This window comes from Taudactylus pleione, unplaced genomic scaffold (genome assembly GCF_031769625.1).
Source record: "Taudactylus pleione unplaced genomic scaffold, aTauple2 ptg000202l, whole genome shotgun sequence".
Taxonomy (NCBI): domain Eukaryota; kingdom Metazoa; phylum Chordata; class Amphibia; order Anura; family Myobatrachidae; genus Taudactylus; species Taudactylus pleione.
This window is the reverse complement of record NW_028284604.1, coordinates 5,063,161-5,085,021: the sequence shown is the minus strand read 5'-3', so window position 1 is coordinate 5,085,021 and position 21,861 is coordinate 5,063,161. Positions and strand designations below refer to the sequence as shown.

Here is a 21,861-nt window from a genome sequence, read left to right as displayed (position 1 = left end):
GCACCACCGTGGCGCACCTAGTCCTAGCCTCGGCAGTCCCCGGCTGTCTGCCTCTATTACCAGGCTGCCCGCCTTCTCCTGTCTCCGGCTCCCCCCATTTCTATTACCCGTATCCCAGGGGTCTCAACATCAACAACAGTAGGAGTATCGATTCCACCACCTCCTGACCAAAGCTTGCAGAAGGCGAGCCTATTGTTTTGGGGGCAGGGATTCAGAGTGACAGACTGATGCTGTTGGCGGACTGAACCAGCTCCCAAGTCCTGGAAGCAGAACATGGGGGAGGATGTGGGCAGGGAATGCCGTTATACTAGTGTGGAAGATCCTGAGAGGAGCACTCTCACCCTCTGCGGCTGCCCCACACTAGCACCTGAGCCTAATGAAGGACAGTGCATCCCTGCTTCCAGAAGTAGTACAGGTACTGACTAACAACACTATACTCCCCTGTCATCTGTGTGACCCTACGTGTACTAACCTGAGCTGACTTCTTTATCCCTACTACTACCCTCACCCAGTCCCCTGTTACTACCATCCCACCAGCTGATGTCTGCCAGTACTGCTACACTACTAACAACATCCCCCGGAGTTTACATTTAACTTCTACTACCCCCAACCAATCTCTGCTACTGCCACTAGTCTTATAAGTCCAAGCAGTCATCTGTATTCCTGCTAACACCATTTGTCCAGTGTCCTTGTTACTGTCGCCATCTGTCCCTGCTACTGCCACCATTTGTCCCCTGTGCCCCTGCTACTACCATCATCTGTCACCTGTATCTATACTACTACCCGCCATCTGTCATGTGCCCCTGCTACTACCTGCCATCTGTATTCGGCATCCTGCTACTACCCCATCTGTCACCTGTGTCCCTGCTGCTACATCCATGTGACCCCTGCTACTACCTGCCATCTGTCACCTGTGTCCCTGCTGCTACCGCCATCTGTCACCTGTGCCCCTCTTAATTTCTCTCTTACTCCCCACTTGGGGCAACCAACACTCGGCTGCTTAAGTGGGCGAAAGGTCGCTAATATAGCTATGTTTATCACATGTCCATGTCCTGCTTTGTATTGTAAGTCACTGGTTACTTATTTGTTCATGTACTTTGTAAGGCGCTGCGAAACACTTGTGGCGCCAGATAAATAAATAATACTGTGGGCTAGTACTCTGTGTGCCCCTCAGGCTAAGATTTGCCAGCCAGCCCCTGGCGGTGTTGTGAGTAGAGGTGGCCGTCTAGCAGTGCTGCACAGTTGGACATTTTGCTTGGCGGTAGAAGAGGCAGCAGAAGCAGCGGCAGCCATGCAGTGATGGCCCTTCTCTTCTCCCCCCCATGGTGGCCTGGAAAAATGTAAAGGAACTGCATCATGGGGTCCATGGTGACTGGTTGCTGAGCGTCATAGACATTAACTGCAGTCTGAAAGGGCACTCACTAACAGCCATCCATTCCATGGCTGTCAGTGAGTGCCCTTTCTGGGGGCAGGTAATACCTATGACACAACACCCAGTTTCTTTCCTTTCTCCTGTCCTAGGGTCCGACAATCTAGTAGTGTAAAAAGGAGCCAATCTCTCCTACAGTGTCCTCACTGAGTGGCAATAGATACGCCCATAGGTGGAGATAGACACTGCCTTTGGGTAGAGCTGGCCACGTACCCTCTACTTCCATCTATGATCTCCCTGAAACTACTTTTCAAAAGTAGGCAAGTATGCTTTAGGGGCAAGTACAGTATATGAACATGCCCCTCAATGCTGTAAATTAAACTTTATAACTCTCACTCATACAACTTTAACTTAAGGCCAGCCCACTATTGAATACAGCCTTGCTGCCATAAATGCAGCAGGTACACACAGACAGACAAGCTATACTTTAAACTATTATAAACAACCCAAATGTAGTATCTGAAAACCAGAGAAATCAGGGAATACATTTTAGGATTTTAACATGTTGAATTTCAATGATTTGCCGATCACAATCAAAAATATGATTTTGATTAGGAAATCGGGGATTTTTAACATGTAGAATTTCAAAAAATCCCAAAGGATCCAGTAATACAATTCTGAAGGGCAGCTCGGCGGTTCCGGTCCAATGGGGGAATCGGCAGATTGCCTAGCAGATTTATGGGGCCCTTAAGCAGTGACACAGGCAATTAGAGAGTGTGATAAATCCAGAGATGACAAGTAAATTTGGGCATCAACCGCATAGATATTATACTGAAAGCCAAATACGTTTATTAGTTTTCAGAGAGGACTGAGTTATTCAAGTTGAAAGGGATGGGTTGGGTATGAGATCCCAACAGTCAGAATCCCGACACCCATAAGAAAAGAAGGAAAGACTAACCCTTAACCCTACCCCTCCCTTTGGGCCTAAACCTAACCTCCCTCCTAGTGCCTAAATCTAACCTCCCCCTCCCCGCACACCATAAACCTAACCCTCCCCTTAATGCCTAACCCCGCGCTCTTACCCTCCCCCTAACGCCCGATACTTACCTTCGGGATGCCGGCGGTCAGGATTCTGGTGCCGGGATCCCGATGCCGTCGGCATCCCGCACTCCGGGATGCTGACTACATCCCGAAAGGGGTATATGAATTTTGTTTTAGATAGAGGTAAACTCGACTGCACAATCTTCCTGTTCCTCTGGAGTCTCACATCACTACTTTGTGGGGGTGGAGGGCTGGACCACTTCCACTATCTAAATTCCCCTCTCACCTGCAGGCCTACCCTCACCAACATATTCAGAATGTTGTACTTTACTGCTTCCCATAACTTCTGCACTCATCCTAAAGTACTCTGTGCTGCTGTCTGAATTTTGATGACTTGACTGGTAACAGGTTTGCTTTATGCCAGCTCATTTAAAAAAAATACACAAGGATGCACAAGATAAAAGGAGTTACGCAAAAATGAACAAAAAGTTGCTCATACCCTAGTCTATAACAAAATAGAATTCAGCTGGAATAAAATGTTATTCAGTGTTTCAACAGTACATACAGTAGTAAAATGAACGGACATTTACAATGGTGAAAAGATCATTTTGGATTACAAGGATTACTGTGGGGAGAGGTGCACCTTTTCATGCAGCTTTACAGTTTGTGGATCATACAGCTGTAATCTTATCTCTCCCCTTTTTTGCCAATTAAATTTTATATGCCTATCAGCTATATTCATGACGCAATGTACCCATCAGAATCCACTGGCAAGATAGATCAAGTCAAGTTGAGACGGTCACATACGGTAATTTGTCTATTACTCTAGATTAGATAAACCCAGTATTCATGTACAGAATTACAATCTGGCTGTCAGTACACATAGTATAACATCAGGGAGCAATTCCAACTAGGCTGTCAAGAAACAGGATGGGTAATTCTTCTCTGCTGCCAAAGCTTGTACAACCAGGACTTTCTAGGCTCCGGCAAAAAATGTCCAGACATCACTAACTCATTTAACACTTTGCAGGTGATGGATATGTACAGTAGCATATTATACCAAAAGAGGACAGAAACATTTTGCGAGCATTAAACATGTAGTAAACAACAAATGATAAAAAAAAGTCCTATAGCAGACATTAGATGACCACCAGCGGTGGTCTCATGCCATTTGCACATGGTGAAATACACAATACTTAAAGATGTGGGAGCTTATGTAATAGTGTGCGATCTGGTACCGCTGCAGGAACTCCTGCGAGTCTTCCCCTATTTTTAAAGAGGCGATCATTTTAAAAGGCAAAACCAAGCTGGTTTGGTCTTTAAAATGATTGCTGCTTTAAAAATACGGGAAGACTTGCAGTAGTTCCCGTAGAGTTACCAGATTGCACACTATTACATAAGCCCCATGGTCTTAAAATCAGCTATTTATCATGAAGTCCATGTGTTTAGAACAGTGACAACAGCTTCCGCAGAGCTGTTACATGAAATGTAATGTTAGATGCCTCAGTCATGTAAAGCAGCATACCTTGGCTTGAATAGTCCGCAAATTAACTAAGTGCACATCACAAGGCATTGACGACATAAGTGGAGAAAAGGCATTCAGTAGCGCAGGGGCACCGATATCCGCTGTCACAGCCATTGGGATCACAGGCAGGTTTATGAACGATGATGTCATGTGACTTAACAAAGATGGATAACTGACCGATTTTTTTTCTTCACCCTAAATGAAGGGAAGTGAAAATAATTTGTGTAATCGATTGTTAAACATCTAACACAGACATAACATTCAGAATCTGTAAGATGTGAGCCGCTGAATCAGAACAAGTCCTGTGTGTTTAAAATAAAAATTGGAATAAACACATCATCACTGTAGTTGAATTGTATGCTTCATGGAGATATATATATATCTATATATCTATAGATATATATATATATATATATATAGACACACACACCTTTATACATATATACATCTTTAATTGACGTGGATATTATTACCCTGTCATGTTAACCTACTTGCACAAGCTAAATGTCATGAAAAATACAGAGAAGTCAGAACAAATGCTGAGCACATTACAAGGAGGACGTACAAACACTCACACAAAGAAACAAACAAAGCTGACATGTGCGGTGAATCCTGCTAGCTAATGTATTATAATTTCCTGGATATGGACTATTCTTTTACAATGCCGCACAATACAATAGCCTATAAATGAACATAAAATTGTGCAGCCTTTTCAGGAGCAGGTTTGGAAATCAATATGACTTATTTGCTATTCAGTGCACATAAGAGTAACACTGTTGCTCCACTTACGTTTATAAAAAAAAAATTAGAATATGCACCGTTGTGATAGAAATGACAAATTATGGCATTTACAGTATTAACAAAAGAAAATCAGTTATCAAAAGTTATTACATAATTATCTAGTGCAGAAAACCATTCGGTAACTGTGATTCAGTTACATGATAAAAGGAAAGCGGGCACACGTCAGTCACCAGATGGCAAGTGAAATGACTAAGTGTGTGCCCTTTTCAGTTGTGCCATCGCCACTGCAGGCTTTGCTGCTGAAAACATGCGCCATAAATAAACTGACAAGAATTACATTTTGACTAAAGCATTTTACATACCTCATCTACTCCAGTTCTTTGCTCCAGAAGAAGTCTGAACAAATTAAATGTGATTTTGTTATCTTGGAGACCTTGCCCAAGACCGCGGTTATCATCCTGCATCAGTCGGCGGTCCATGAAAACTTCTAACTGACCTTGGGTGTAAAATGAGGCAATGGCTTACACATTCATATGTCTGGAAACATTACATTTAAACTGCAATTTAACATGATGCTGCCTTCATTTTCTCTATAAAAACAGATACAGATGTCAGGCCTAATATGCATTGTCTCATTTGTAAAGATTACAAAAGAAGAGAAAACGCAAACAGAGTAATATATTCCCTCTCTAGACAGGTTTCATTTCTCTAGATTATAGGGTGACACGTGTAAGAAGGGGGGGGGGTGTTTTTGGGGGTGGGAGTTAAGATCAGGCAAACACAAAATTATAAAAGCACCAGCATGCAGCATCTACCTGCTGCCAGTAATTCTAAAACATGGACAAGGTGATATGAACGGCAGAAATTCAGTGACGAGTATGGAGGTCTGGCCTCAGTGACCCCAAGATTTGGGCAAAAACCCTACTTGAAATGTTGAGTCTTAACAGAAAAAATTCCCAGCCTACAAATAAAGCTACAGCACAAAGCTGAAATTACAATAGAATACATTATAGACCCTATACAGATACCACATGTACCCATCTTGTGAAGTATTTCGTCACATAAGAAAATTATGAGTTATAAGAGACTTACCTAGATAACTCCTTTTCTTCGATGTCCATAGGGTCCACTGGGATACCGTGGGGACATTATGGTTGGAAGACCAGGCACCAAACAGTTAAAGCTTCTCCTCCCAGAATGCCCCGGGTCCTCCTCCATATATACCCCGCACCTAGCCATAGGACTTCAGTTTGGTTAACAAGCCTCAAAGCAGGAGAAGGAAGAACAATCATACACCAGAAACACTCTTACATAAGATGAGGGAATCTGTGACCGAAAGAAAATAACACAATGAAGCCAGGTGCGTCAGGGTGGGTGCCTATGTCTCCTGAAAGTGAGGGCATACCCCTGAGAGACAACTTCTTGGACCCAGGCATCTGTAGTAGTCTGATACCAATAATCCGCAAACTGAAGAAGTCTGCCTCCCACCCTAGGATCCCCCAGGAGCTGGCCCGCTCCATCAGCCCAAGGGCTTGTTGTCCGACTTAAACTAGGAGGTCTTTCCCGGCAAGATGTCCAGCTTCTGTCGCTTAGGACTTGCGGAAACTAGTTGGTCTGGAGGCAGACTGTTCCTTTGCTCGTCCCTGAGAACGGAAGGACTGAAAAGAAATCTGCCTAGATCTAGTTTTTGACGCAGATGGCAGACCTGCAGATTTTGAAGCCGCCAGAGTAGGGATTATATTATCCAACTCTGCTCCAAAAAGCACCTCTCCATAGAAAGGTAAGACTTCCAGCGCCCTCTTAGATCCTGTATCAGCTTTCCAAGATCTTAAGCAAAGGGCCCTGCGTGCCACTATTGATGCTGCTGATGCCTTAGAAGCTAAAATACCAGCATCTACAGCCATGGCCAAAAGCTTTGAGAATTAAACAAGTATTGGTTTTCACAAAGTTTGCTGCTTCAGTGTTTTTAGACCTTTTTGTCAGATGTTACTATGGTATACTGAAGTCAAATTACAAGCATTTCATTAGTATCAAACGCTTTTAGTGACAATTACATTAAGTTTATGCATAGTGCCAATATTTGCAGTGTTGACCCTTCTTTATTAAGACCTCTGCAATTTGCCCTGGCATGCAGAGGTCTTAAAACATCCTCCAAGAGCAACTCCACCCAACCATCCAACAACAGTTTGGTGAGGAATAATGCCTTTTCCAGCATGATGGCGCACCTTGCCATAAGGCAAAAGTGATAACTAAGTGGCTCTGGGAACAAAACATCTCAATGTTAGGTCCATGGCCAAGAAACTCTCCAGACCTTAATCCCATTGAGAACTTGTGGTCAATCCTCAAGAGGTGGGTGAACAAACAAAAACCCGCAAATTCTGACAAGCTCCAAGCCTTGATTAGGCAAGAATGGGTGGCCTTCAGAATTTGATTGACAGCATGCCAGGGCGAATTGCAGGGGTCTTGAAAAAGAAGGGTCAACACTGCAAATATTGACTCTTTGCATAAACTTAATGTAAATGTCAATAATAGTCTTTGTGGGTGATTCAAATGTTCTGCCGTTTTTTTTTTTTTTTTTTAAGACGCCCGACAGAGCAATTCAATTGTTGCTCTGTCAGAGAGCGATAGCCGCCGGCGCCAGCATTTCTGCACGCACTCAGGAGGGCGCAAGCAGAAATGTGTCTGAAACACCCTGATTAGGGCACACTAATCGCAGATTGCGCGCCCTAACCAGAAATTAAGACCGGTTTAGCCATTTTACATGGCTAAACCTCGTCTCATAGTCGGCGAAGTGGGTGATAATTAAGGAGAGCCCAGAACAATTGAATAGCAAACTGGGTGCTCATTAATTATCACGCCCAAAAAAACATTTGAATCGCCCTCTTTGACACTTATGAAATGATTGTAATTTTACTTCAGTATACCATAGTAATGTCTGACAAAAAGGTCTAAAAACACTGAAGCAGCAAACTTTGTGAAAATCAATACTTGTGTCATTCTCAAAGTTTTTGTCCATCGCTGTACTGCAGCCCCTCCTAGATAGGAAGCTGTGATGTTATTATTTTATTCACATAAAACTGTTTATCAGGGTTACCCCATTCCTCCTCGATAAGCTCTCTAAGCTGTTCAGATAGAGCAAACTGTTTTGACCACCTTCCGGTGGTGATTAAACATTGACGCTTTCTTACTATGAGCCGGTTCACCATCCTGAATATCTTGGACTGATTTAACCGCCCTCACCAAAGGAGGAACATCCACAGTGGACGGATATTCCTCCTCCCCAAAGCTAGATCCTGGAGAGGACCCCCTGTGCATCATATGATTACCCTGATGATGTGTCTGAATCCATATGTTGGGTAGACTGACGAAAAGATAACTTGCGCTTAGGCGTCTTAGTGCCCTACCGGTCTGTTATGAACATTAGATGGTGCAATACTCTGACTAGAATGGTCATAAACATCCTTTCATGAAGGATGCATAGGAGGTGCAAACATAATATACTGTGGACACCCCATCCAAGGAGGCATCGTAGGAGCAGTCATACGATCCACAACCTTCATCAAAACTTGGGACAAAAGAAGAAACCCAAGATGGCTCCTGTCCAGGGACACGTAAACTGGATTGGTGAGGTGACTCTTTATAACAGACAACACAAACCATGCTTTACGTCCTGAGAGGACACATAAGCCGTACATTACTTACATGGAACCAGCACAGGCTGCACCCCCTCCTGTTTCCCTTTATCTTTTGACATGGTCAATAAAGTCAATAATTGCAATGTTATGCGACAGCCTTCACAAAATCTCAATCGAATGTGAAGTACTCAGAGAGAAACCTCCAGCCGAAGAGGATGGAGAGAAAACAGTGTTATAATTGACAGATTTAGAAATAAAGACAGTGTCAATCAGTGTCAATAAAAGACAGTGTCAGTCACTAACAATGCATATGTAATATAATTACAATTGGCTCTAAATAAGCTACAGCATTGCAAAGGAATGATAGGACAAAGAGCACCATATACCTTAACCCAGGGAGAGGTATACAGGTAGACTGACCCAGATCCTCCTGAGACCACAGCTACAGGATGCACTGAGCGTGGACCATAAGCGTCTCATATACACGTGGAGGATAGGTGGAGCAACCCAGACGCGCAAAACCTTCGTAGCATCTGGGTTGGGTGAGTAGCTGCCGGGGGAGCACCTACCTCTCCTAAGCTGCATTAACCAGCCGGGTACACTGGCCTGATGGCAGCAGATAGAGACTGCTGCCAGTCCCCAGCGTCAGACAATAAGGCCCCGGCTGGTGTAGTGAGGACGCGGACAATCCCGGGCCCTGACAGCAGTGGCTTCAGATGTGTCTGAGACACCAGAAGCAAGGACTGCCGTGCGCGATTCCTCGTAAGCGAGAAATAGCCTTACCTGACATATCCGAGTGTCCGGTAGAGTCCAGGTCGCAGCATTGCTGCTAGCTATGGTCAGCCGTGACTTGCCAAAATCACCAGCACAATTACTGATGTTGCAGCCCAGCGGAAGCAGATGGAGTCGCATTACCTGCGTCTTAATACAGACGCGGAGTACTGCTGACTCAAACATAAGAAAAAAAAAATATATATATATAAAAAAAGCTTAGGATTGCCAGAGCAGTCCCCTATTACAAAGGTGCGTCTTGATCCTGCCACACCAAACGAACAACTGAAGTCCTATGGCTAGGGTCGGGGTATATATGGAGGAGTACCTGGGGCATTCTAGGAGCAGAAGCTTTGACTGTTTGGTGCCTGCCTTCCAACCATAATATCCCCATGGTATACCTGTGGATCCCTATGGACCCCGAAGAAAACAGTTTTTTCGCTCACCTATTTTCTGAAGGTCACAGTGGTTATAAATACATAGGGCCCAAGAGACTAATCTCTGACTTTGCTGTGCAGTACACGCCTACATAGTGTCCCCACAGATTAGGAGAAATCCAACACATTTTCATTTAGGCATCCTCCAAACATGCTATAGTAGCGCTCCCTTCTAAGCTACACCTGTATATTACTGTAATAGTAATGCAATGGCTGTGCTGTATTGTGCACTACGCAGAGTGTTGGAGGGATTGCAGCCCTATATTATTTGATCAGCACATAAAGGGGTTGTATAACTTTTAGAACTGCTTTACGAACATAAAACAAACGCCCTGCAATGCACAGTAATCACTTTTGTTAGTCTAATTAGCAGTAAACTGATCAATGCTAATGTGTTATTAATTTGTCCACGTGAGGGTCTTAAGCAGCCTTATGCAGCTTCAATGTAATGAGTTACACAGGTCAGAGACTAATGAACAGAAGACACAAAGAAACCAAATTACTTTAAAAGGCACAGTTCTTTACTCAATTTCTGCTCTGCTCCCGTACTTAACCCAATTAATATAAAAGTATCTATGCCAGAAGCATAATAAGTATTAAGACAACATAACTCGCTTGTTTATGCTGTGACAACAACTGAACACAGTTTACTTGGTTTAAAAAAAAAAATACAGAAACAAAAGCGTGACTTTTAAAGCATTATCCCAGCAACTTTCAATAACTTAATGGCTTGAAAAAGATTTGCGGATGGAAGAGATCCATTGCAGGAGTATAACATGTAAACCCATTGTGATTTTAATGTTTTGCCAATGTAATAGTAAATTCATAATAGTCATGTATCTGCTCTATGCAATTTTTTATGTGGAGTGGTTATTATCCTGAGATGGCTATAACACTGCATGTTGGATAATAACTTAAGACAATGCATATTCATTGTACTTTACAGAACTGACAAGTATGGCATCATTGCTACCTAACTAGGGTGTGTACAGGCTTCAATGTTTGTTTGTTTTTTATACCAAATAATACTAATGATTTTGCACATACCACAAAGCTGTACAGTACGTCCCACTGCCAATGAGCAAAGAATACAATTCATGTTGTATCTACATGATAGCTAGCTCAATAGATAACTAAATCTTAGGACCAGGGGTGTAGCAAGACCTATGGGGGCCCCCAAGCAAAAATTTACTACAGGGCTCCCCGACTCTTGCTGCAAGGCAGCATTATCTGCTGTCACAGGCACAGCCAGCTCGCTCTCTCCTTGTTAATACTGAGTGGAAGAATGTCCATAGGTGTAACGGCAGGATAGGATTATGGCCACATATTTATTCTACTCATTGTGATTAGGGAGACTATATTTTTGTTTAGAATACTTACTATATTGCTAATCACCAGTCATTTAAATATTGCATCTCAATTAAGCAGGTAGACCGTGCATGCATTAGAACATTTACAAGCATAATGGTAAGCAAAGTACCATTAAGTAGTTTGCATACAGTGCCTTACAAAATTCACATCCCTTTGCATTTTTCATTCTATGTTGCCTCACAACCTGGAATTAAAATGGATTGTTTGAAGGTGTGCATCCTCCTAAAGTCAGTACTTTGTCGAGCCACCTTTTGCGGTAATTACAGCTACAAGTCGCTTTGGATAAGTCTCTATGAGCTTGCCACATCTTGCCCCTGTGATTTTTGCCCATTCCTCAAGGCAAAACTGATACAGCTCCATGTTGGATGGTTTCCGCTTGTGAACAGCAATCTTCAAGTCTGACCAAAGATTCTCATTTGGATTGAGATCTGGGCTTTGACTAGGCCATTCCAACACATTTAAATGTTTCACCTTAAACCACTCGAGTGTTGCTTTAGCAGTATGCTTCGGGTCATTATCCTGCTGGAAGGTGAACCTCCGTCCCAGTCTCAAATCATAGGCAGACAAACAGGTTTTCCTCAAGAATATCCCTGTATTTAGCACCATCCGTCTTTCCCTCGACTCAAAAGTTTCCCAGTCCCTGCTGCTGAAAAACATGATGCTGCTACCACCATGTTTCACTGTGGGGATGGTGGTCTTGGGGTGATGGGATGTGTTGGGTTTGCGCCAGACACAGCGTTTTCCTTGGTGGCCGAAAAGTTAAATTTTAGTCTCATCTGACCAGAGCACCTTCTTCCATACATTTGGGGAGTCACTCACATGCCTTTTGGCAAACTCAAATCGTGTCTTCTTATTTTTATCACTAAGTAATGGCTTTTATTCTGGCCACTCTTCCATAAAGCCCAGCTCTATGGAGTGTACGGCTTATTGTGGTCACATGCACAGATACACCACTCTCTGCTGTGTAACTCTGCAGCTCCTTCAGGGTTACCTTTGGTCTCTGTGCTGCCTCTCTGATTAATGCCCTCCTTGCCCGGTCTGTGAGTTTTGGTGGGTGGCCCTCTCTTGGCAGGTTTGTTGTGGTACCATGTTCTTTCCATTTGATGATGATGATGGATTTGATCGTGCGCCGGGGGATCATCAAAGATTTGGATATTTATTTTTATTTTTTTTTTATATCCCAACCCAGAATTGTACTTCTCAACAACTTTGTCCCTGACTTGTTTGGAGAGCTCCTTGGTCTTCATGGTGTGACGCCTCTTGCTTAGTGGTGTTGCAGCCTCTGGGGCCTTTCAGAAAAGGTGTGTTTATACTGACAGATCATGTGACACCTAGATTTCACACAGGTGGACTTCATTTCACTAATTATGTGACTTCTGAAGGAAATTGGTTGCACCACAACTTTTGAGGGGCTTCATAGCAAAGGGGGTGATTACATATGCACATGCCAATTTTCAGAATTTTATTTACAAAGATTCTTTTTTATATATATTTTTCTCATTTCACTTCACCAAATTAGACTATTTTGTGCAGATCCATCAAATAAAATTCAGATTAAAAAATTACAGGTTGTAATGTAACAAAAAAGGTAAAAAGCCAAGGGGGATGAATACTTTTGGAAGGAAATGTATATGCAATATATTTTGCAGTTTATCCTTAATGATTGTAAATGATCTAATGTTTGAAATAAAGGTTTACATGAATGGTGTTTAACATATACTATAAATTAAAAAAAGATATCTTTATAAGCATTGTATTGTCTCCCGAATGCTAATTGTGTATAATATAACATGGTATATAAGAAGGCTATGAATCACTAACAAATCAGTCGGGTAGTTATGCTCCTTGCAGGAGACATGGGTGAGAGGATAAAACTGTAGTCACACAATGAAAAGAGACAGGGACAGAGCCAACGAAGCCTGTGATCGCATATGTGCCATACAACAGCACACTGGGGAGAAGCCGCTGGCAGAGTTCCTAGATGCAGGTAGAGGGCTAGGTCTCAGAGGAGCCGCACTCCCTGCACCTACTGTAGCTATGCCCTTGCTTAGGACCCCAAGCATTAGTCTGCTGACGTCAGAAGAGTTTAGTTCCTAATAAAACTTTTAACGTATGTCAATTAAGGTATTAAACACCTGATTCTCGGACCCACAGGTTGAATACCTCTGGCCGAATGTAGGTCTATGAAAGAACACAGGAAGCATGCATATGTACCTCCATCAAACTGTATGAACTCAAATTTGGTGGCAGACCTTTCTCTAGTAATCCAAGCCATTATTAAATGCATTTTAAATTAACATTTGATTTTCATTTTAATTAAGTCAGACATGGAGCCAAATGTTTAGGGTGACAGTTTAGAAAATTTGAGTTTAGCAGTAAACTCTCAAACTTTTTAAACACTGCCGTGAACATGCAAACTTGCATGTTTTTAGACTCAAAAAAAATCTCACAATCTCAGAGGTTTTCCCATTTTGAAGATAAAACTCGACCAATGTGTGAGAGTTTACCGCTAAACACTCACATTTTCTAAACTCTCACTCGATTACATTTGGCCCATGATCTCAGACAAGCCCACTGGATGAAAAACAAAAATCTGTAGAGATGTAGAAAATCAAGATGGTTGGTAATGCCAGGTACTAAATGTGTCTATAATCTACTCACCACTTCTCAAACTAGCAATGCCGAGAGCCTGCGCAGCATGAAGGGTTAAGCGGCTAGCATTATCCTGAACATAAGCCATTGTGCTCATTGGATATACATTAGCTTGAATAGGTAATTTGCTCAAAGTATGTCGTGGTTGGATCTGTTAAAAGGTAGGCATAAAAACTTCAATAAGATACTTTAAAAAAAGGTTATAGACTAATGTCCTACATGCAATAAAATAACCTGGACATTACCCCTGTTCTATAGAGAAAATAAACCCAAATGGTTAAATCGGTGGTGCTCAAACTCATCAAGATGCCAAACAGGTCACGTTTTCCAGATCTCCTGGCAGGTGCACAGGTGCATTAATTACTCACTGACATTTTTTTAAAAATTCACGGGTGGAGCAAATTATTTCACTTGTGATTCTGTGAGGAAACCTGGAAAACATGTACTGTTTGGGGTTCTGAGGACTCAGTTTGAAAACCTGTGGGCTAGATAACATGTAAAAAGTAATGCATTGCAGTAATTACCAACCACTGTGTCCAGACACATTTCAGTTTTATAATAGAAGACAGGCTGTGTCACAATCATTTATATTTAACAGAAGATATGTTCCAAGTGGTTAAAATATAGATTGAAGGTGTTATTTTAATAAAGTGTACATCAATTCATACAAAGCTTTACAAAATCAAAAAATAAAATGTTTTGTTGCCCATTTCAGTTAACAGTCTACTTCAGAGGTTCCCAAACACGGTCCTAAATGCATCCCAGCACCTCAGGTTTTAGAAAATATCCATGGTTGAGCACAGATGGATAAATCAAATTGACTGAGGTACTGATTAAGTCACCTGTGGTCAAGCATGGATAGCCTTAAAATCTGGACTGTTAGGGTGCCTTGAGGCCTGAGTTTGGAAACCTTTGGTCTACTTTATAATGCCTGGGACTAAAGTACATAAAGGGCCAGATTCAGAGATTTACGCAAACCTGCTGGTTTGAGTCCACCCCCGATGGTGGTTGGGCATGCATTGGAGCTGCAGTGCCCATGTGCTGTGATGCAGCTGCTGCTCCAGTCACAGTGTCTGAGCAGCCTCATATCGTGAGCGGTGATACTAACAGCATACAACTATGATTCAGGCCAAATGGGACATGCCCAGCGCCTCAAAGAGCAGACAATGGAATGGACATCAGGGTCTCCAGAAAAGCTCTGAGTGTCACAATGATGTGCTCAATGTCCCTTCACTGGTCATCTACTCCACCTATGGTAATTATTTTCACTGGCCGAGAAACAAAGGTAAAAACATGTTATTATAACGGTGAAAGGTTTGGTAAATTCTGAATGCATTATTGAAGTTTTCGGGAAGTAAATCGATGTACCTGTATGAATCATACCTGGTATCCATTTAGATCAGAGTAAAACCTATTTTGGCTGTTTATGTCTGACATTATCCTCATAACGATCTCACGATTGAATTCTCCCCGGATGTCCACAACATTAGTTATTTCAGGAGACTGTCCTTCAAGGCCTGGAGGAATGCAACAAACGTGATTTATAGAACAAATACAAGTTCCCATTTATAAAAGAGCAATTTACAATATTAGACTCCAAAATAGTAAAAATGTTTCTATTAATGTGTGTACAAGTCTGCGCTGCCTTCAGAAAGGTCTTTTCTGCTGTATACCGTTGGATGTGTAAGTTTTGGGGCTTATACAGTGTGGACACAAACAAAATATATCCTGTGCTCCTCTATTGGTGCGGATATGTTCACAGTTGGCAATAACCACCCACCTCACACAAATATACAAAACACAACAATGGAACAAGCGTTCCTCCTTATTAGGGTAACAAAACAATTTTGCAATCAGATACCACTTAAGTAGAAGTGTACCTATATTCAAAAATAAAATCTCATGCAGATAAACTTTGTTTTCGCATGTGATATATACTACTCACAAATACATGTATCAGTCTCATTCTCCACACGGTATAAAATAGGAAAGAACATTCCATGTAGTCAAATACAAGTTATTAAAAAAATCTCATAGATATTAGAAAATAGTAATAATAATACATCCACCTTATGAAGATTACTGCAACTGTTGGAATTAGAAGGTAAGAGAGATGTTATCTGTCCAAGGTGGTATAGCCAGGTCGGTTGCCGAGTACTCAATATTCTCCAGAGGTGAGAATGAGAAGACACGTCTGATACCATCATTGGTTACATGCCCAGATACAAGACATCTGTCTGATTAGTATATATCACATGCAATTCACTAAAGTGGTTTTAACTTTTCCACACATGCCATATATCTCATTATTTTTGAGGTATCAAGCCCAAGGGAAGGAACTTGAATATTTCTCACTTATTGTGTACTATTACATTTGTCATTATTGACATTAATAAAGACATTTTTTCATTGTACATATTGGGGCAGATGTATGAAGCTCTGGAAAGTGATAAAGTGCAGAGTGATAAACGACCAACCAATCAGCTCACAACTGTCATGTTACAAGCTGTGTTTGAAAAATGACAGGTGGGAGCGGATTGGTTGGTCGTTTATCACTCTCCACTTTATCACTTTCCACAGCTTCATACATCTGCCCCAATGTCTGATATTGGTATTACTGCTTAAGATTGCAGAACATACAGTATCATGTCAAAGTTATCTTTATGAGATTCTTTTTAATATAGGTTTACTTCTACTAAAGTTTCATCTGATTGCAAAATTGGTTTGTTCCCCTTATACTGTGTGGAGCTGCTCTGATTGAAATTAATTACTGAATGTACTGTTTCTGAGACTCACACTGTGTCTGATTTGTTTGCTAATAATGACTTGGAGGTGTTTTGTATTATTGGCATCTGCTTAAATATGCAAACTATAAATAAATATGGAACTAGAATTTAGACAACCGAGTAAAATTAGTTGTATAACCATAAATAACAATTTGCGCAATTAGATTATTTAACTCTTGCTTATCATTTTAAAACAGCCAAAAATGTATTACTGTATTGTTTCCTATAAAAAAAGGCCTAACAGTCTTCTAAAACTTCATATTTCATTGCCCAATTATTTTACCATCTATGTGATAGTCCTGCAAAAGCTGCTGGGAAAGTGAGAAAGCCATGCACTAGTCTGCAGGACAAGCATCAATAACGAGATGTATAAAGGAGTGAATAAGACTTGCAGCATATCTGCCTTCTTTTTGGACCTCTCCTACAGGGCAAGTGCAGCGGGGTGTGACTACATGATTTGTGTCATCACAATGCCCCCCCCCCTTCCCCATTGATGCAATCTCTGTAACTGCACAGCTAAGGGTCCCCACTCACCACATCCAAACCATGCCCTTGTACACAGGGGAGGCGTCCGGATGATGCAAATCACATCATCATGGCCCTGTTGGAGATGTGGGATCTAGCAGTTGGCCTCCTCTTCTGGGGGTTTCCAAGACATTCTGGAAGACATGGGCGTAGCTATAGTGGGTGCAGGGGGTGACATTTTTAGCCAATGATGTGTGTAGTGGATGTTATAATCATAAAGGGGGCCAGTAAGGTGCCATAATCTGAGCTGGGCACTGTGGCATGATATGAACTGGGGTACTGTATGAACTGTGGGTACTACAGTGTGTCAAAATATGAACTGGGGCCATTACAATGTGGCATACTAACTGAGGACACTTGTGACTCAATGTGTACTGGGGGTAATGTAGGTCAATGTTAATTGGGGCACTGTGTGGTATAATGTGTACAAGCACCACTACAAATTGTTAAATTGTGAGCTAGGACACTACTATGTGGCATATAATGAACAAGGGCACTACTATGGGACAGAGAGTAAACTAGGGCACTTTAATGGAGCATAACATTAACTAGGGCATTACTATGGGGCATAAAATTAAAAACTGCTGCACAGAAAAGTTCACCTACTTAAGCATATATGCTCCATACCCACTACATATCTGTAATAAATTACCCACACTAATAGCATTAAGAATATATTAGCATATCCATGGCCGATCTAACAGAGTATATGTCGATCCAAAGCTCACATTGGTTATATATATTTTCTTATATTTATATATTCTTATATTTATAATTATTATTATTTTATTTTTTCATTTGTCCATTTCCACTATTTTTTTTATTTATTTTTATTATATTATTTTATATTTATTATTTTTTTTATTCTCATCTCATTTCATCTGTCTGATACATATACACTACCGTTCAAAAGTTTGGGGTCACTTAGAAATGTCCTTATTTTTGAAAGAAAAGCACTTTTTTTCAATGAAGATAACATTAAATTAATCAGAAATACTCTATACATTGTTAATGTGGTAAATGACTATACTAGCTGCAAACATCTGGTTTTTAAAGGAATATATACATAGGTGTATAGAGGCCCATTTCCAGCAACCATCACTCCAGTGTTCTAATGGTACATGGTGTTTGCAAAGCGCGTCAGAAGACTAAGGGATGATTAGTAAAACCCTTGAAAACCCTTGTGCAATTATGTTAGCACAGCTAAAAATGGGTTTGCTCGTTAGAGAAGCTATAAAACTGGCCTTCCTTTGAGCTAGTTGAGTATTTGGAGCATCACATTTGTGGGTTCGATTATACTCTCCATATGGCCAGTAAAAGAACTTTCATGTGAAACTCGACAGTCTATTCTTGTTCTTAGAAATGAAGGCTATTCCATGTGAGAAATTGCCAAGAAACTGAACATTTCCTACAACGGTGTGTACTACTCCCTTCAGAGAACAGCACAAACAGAAAGAAAAGTGGGAGGCCCCGATGCACAACTGTGCAAGAAGACAAGTACATTAGAGTCTCTAGTTTGAGAAATAGACGCCTCACAAGTCCTCAACTGGCAGCTTCATTGAATGGTACCCGCAAAACGTCAGTGTTAACGTCTACAGTGAAGAGGCGACTCCGGGATGCTGGCCTTCTAGGCAGATTGGCAAAGAAAAAGCCATATCTGAGACTGGCCAATAAAAGGAAAAGTTTAATATGGGCAAAAGAACACAGACATTGGACAGAGGAAGATTGGAAAAAAGTGTTATGGACAGACGAATCGAAGTTTGAGGTGTTTAGATCACACAGAAGAACAATTGTGAGATGCAGAACAAGTGAAAAGATGCTTGAAGAGTGCCTGATGCCATCTGTCAAGCATGGTGGAGGTAATGTGATGTTCTGTGGCTGCTTTGGTGCTGGTAAAGTGGGAGATTTGTACAAGGTAAAAGGGATTTTGAATAAGGCAGGCTATCACTCCATTTTGCAACACCATGCTATACCCTGTGGACAGCGCTTGATTGGAGCCAATTTCCTCCTCCAACAAGACAATGACTCAAAACAACAGAACAAAGACCCAAAGCACACCTCCAAATTATGCAAGAACTATTTAGGGAAGAAGCAGGCAGCTGATATTCTGTCTGTAATGGAGAGTCCAGCGCAGTCACCAGATCTCAACCCCATCGAGCTGTTGTGGGAGCAGCTTGAGCGCATGGTACGGTACGCAAGTAGTGCCCATCAAGCAAATCCAACTTGTGGGAGGTGCTTCAGGAAGCGTGGGGTGAAATTTCTTCAGATTACCTCAACAAATTAACAGCTAGAATGCCAAAGGTCTGCAATGCTGTAATTGCTGCAAAAGGAGCATTCTTTGATGAAAGCAAAGTTTGAAGGACAAAATTATTATTTCAAATAAAAATCATTATTTCTAACCTTGCCAATGTCTTGACTATATGTTCTCTTCATTTTGCAACTCATTTTATAAATAAAAGTCAGTTTTCATGTGAAACACAAAATTGTCTGGGTGACCCCAAACTTTTGAACGGTAGTGTATTTTCACCATTTTTTTTCAAACTTCCCAATACTATATACTACAGAACACAGACCACAATACATGATGACATCCTGACACAGGCAAAGTTTATTTTTAATCCTCATTTTTTGCTGTAAATCAAATTTAATTCAGAGTGCTATTTAAAGAGAACATCAATGTGGACACAACCACTACTGTTCCTGACTAAGCCCATACCGGGAGAAACGCGTTGGCACACCCACGAGATCCCACATCGACCACAGAACCCGGAAGTCAGAGCATACTCCGGGACATCATGCAAACCTGGCCATCTAAGCAAGTTACATGACCAGGCAGTGTATGCAGACAATCCGGACTATGTGAAGAAACCATCACCATCAGATGGAGCCACAACTACTACATGGATCTGCCTATTGAATCGCCTGAACAGCTGCGACTCTCCACCTGCTGGCACACGGGAACGAAGACCTGGCAGACGCTGGCCACTGCACACACAATCACAACATCGGCAGCTGTCCTGTCACCCGCATCCTTTTTACTGGGGACTCGAACAAAATATCCTCATACAGCTAGAGGTAAGAGGTGCGCGCACCCATAGGACTCACCACGCCCCCACTTTTTTTTATCTTCACATTTTTAACTCATGAAGGATACAAACTGTCTTATAATTAGAGATGAGCGGGTTCGCATCTAAGAGATCCGAACACACCCGAATTTGGGGGATCCGGGGCGATACGAGCGCAGCCTGCCTGCCCCGGTTCCCTGACCGGAGGCAAAACCTCGCAGTGACCCCTCTGTTGAGCCGCGAGGTTTTGTTTTCAGCTGGCTTAACACTGATTGGCTGAGAGAGCAGTCTGTCACAGCTCTCAGCCAATTAGCGTTAAGCCCATTGAAAACCGCACAAAAGAAGAAGAGAAGATGGCGCCCATCATCCCCCACCGCCTCACACTGCTGGCACCCTCCGCTGCCGACACCACCACTGCCGGCACTCCCACACTGAGGACACTACCAGCATCCCTGCACTGCCGACACAGTCAGCAAACCTGCACTGAGGACACCGATGGCACCCCCACTCTGCCGACACCGCCGTCACCCTGCATTGAGAACACCCATGCACTGCTGACAGTTATCAAACCTGCAATGAGGACACCACTGGCACCCCCGCACTGCCGACACAGCCAGCAAACCTGCACTAAAGACACTGCTGGCACCCCCGCACTGCCGACACAGCCAGCAAACCTGCACTAAAGACACTGCTGGCACCCCCGCACTGCCGACACAGCCAGCAAACCTGCACTAAAGACACCGCTGGCACCCCCGCACTGCCAACATCACCGGTACCCTTCACTGTGGACACTGCCAGCACCGCAGCACTGCCAGTCCATCTACTGAGGACACCGTCAGAATAACCCGCTCTGCCGACACGGCTGTCACAGTAATAGCACTATTGATGTATCCAACCCACACTGTATAACACACTGTATCCGTGTTGGAAATTAGAAACTGAACTGCCACATGTTAGTGCCACCCACTGTATCACTTAGCTTAGTCAGCCAGCTAGCTGGATGCAACCTTTTGGCCTTAACTAGATGAAGCAAATAATATTGTGAGGTGGTCAAAATTGATTGGAAATTACTGGAAATAAATGTTATTGAGGTTTATTATACTGTAGGAACAAAAACAGGCCCATTTTATGTGATTTTTGCTGTTTTTATGATTTAAAAAAAAAAAAAAAAAAATCCAGACCCAAAACCAAAACACGAAAACAAAACACGGAGGTGAGGTTCTGGCAAAACCAATCCAGATCCAAAACCAGGGTAGATCCAGATCCAAAACACGGGGGTCGGCGCACATCTCTACCTATAATAAAACTTGTGGAGACAAACTATTTCTACAGAAAGGATGTATATGTGGAAGTAAGACATGGTTGCCAGAGATAGTAGCATCCGAGACATTGTTGCTGATTATTTCAGGACTCAGGGCCTGATTCAGAGCGTGTGGTTTTTTTTTGTTGCGGGCTCTTGGCAGCTCGCATAGCTGTGGGTTACCACCCACAGCTTATGCGAGCGGCCATGATGATGGTCGCGACCATCAGGCTTGCGACGAGACCCTTTCGGTAGGGTCTCGTTGCCGCAAGCCCCAGTGGACTTCCTGCACTATTAGAGCAGGAAGTCCACCTACTGACATCACTAGTGATGTCAGTAGGGACGCCCACAAATGGAGGTGTTCCTGCAGGAACGCCTCCGTTTGCTCAGCCACCCCCCCGCCCTTCCTTCCAAACGGGGCAGCTGTCAATCAACTTCGACAGCTGCCCCTTTTGGATGAGAGTGCCGGAGCGAGTGCTTTTTGCGTTCGCGCCGGGGCTTGCGCGTGTGCACTGGGCCACCATCGACCGCCTTCAGTGTACACAGTACATTCTGATAAATTTTTCAGATTTTTTTTTCGTATTTATTATCTACCACATATCTTCACTTTTACACCCCATAACGTACATCATTATTACTTCTA

The 21,861-nt window shown here is 42.4% G+C and overlaps 1 protein-coding gene across 1 annotated transcript in view; it reads right to left on the bottom strand.

Annotated features, from left to right (window-relative positions):
- MAN2A1 (mannosidase alpha class 2A member 1) overlaps nucleotides 1–21,861 on the bottom strand; it is a 123,546-nt gene that overhangs the window by 6,846 nt on the left and 94,839 nt on the right. Inside the window, exons 17-20 of the mRNA XM_088477671.1 lie at nucleotides 14,926–15,059; nucleotides 13,552–13,693; nucleotides 5,039–5,172; nucleotides 3,936–4,130 (exon numbers count right to left, since the gene is read on the bottom strand). Of these exons, the coding sequence (XP_088333797.1) occupies nucleotides 3,936–4,130; nucleotides 5,039–5,172; nucleotides 13,552–13,693; nucleotides 14,926–15,059 (605 nt within the window). The remainder of the gene's footprint in view (nucleotides 1–3,935; nucleotides 4,131–5,038; nucleotides 5,173–13,551; nucleotides 13,694–14,925; nucleotides 15,060–21,861) is intronic.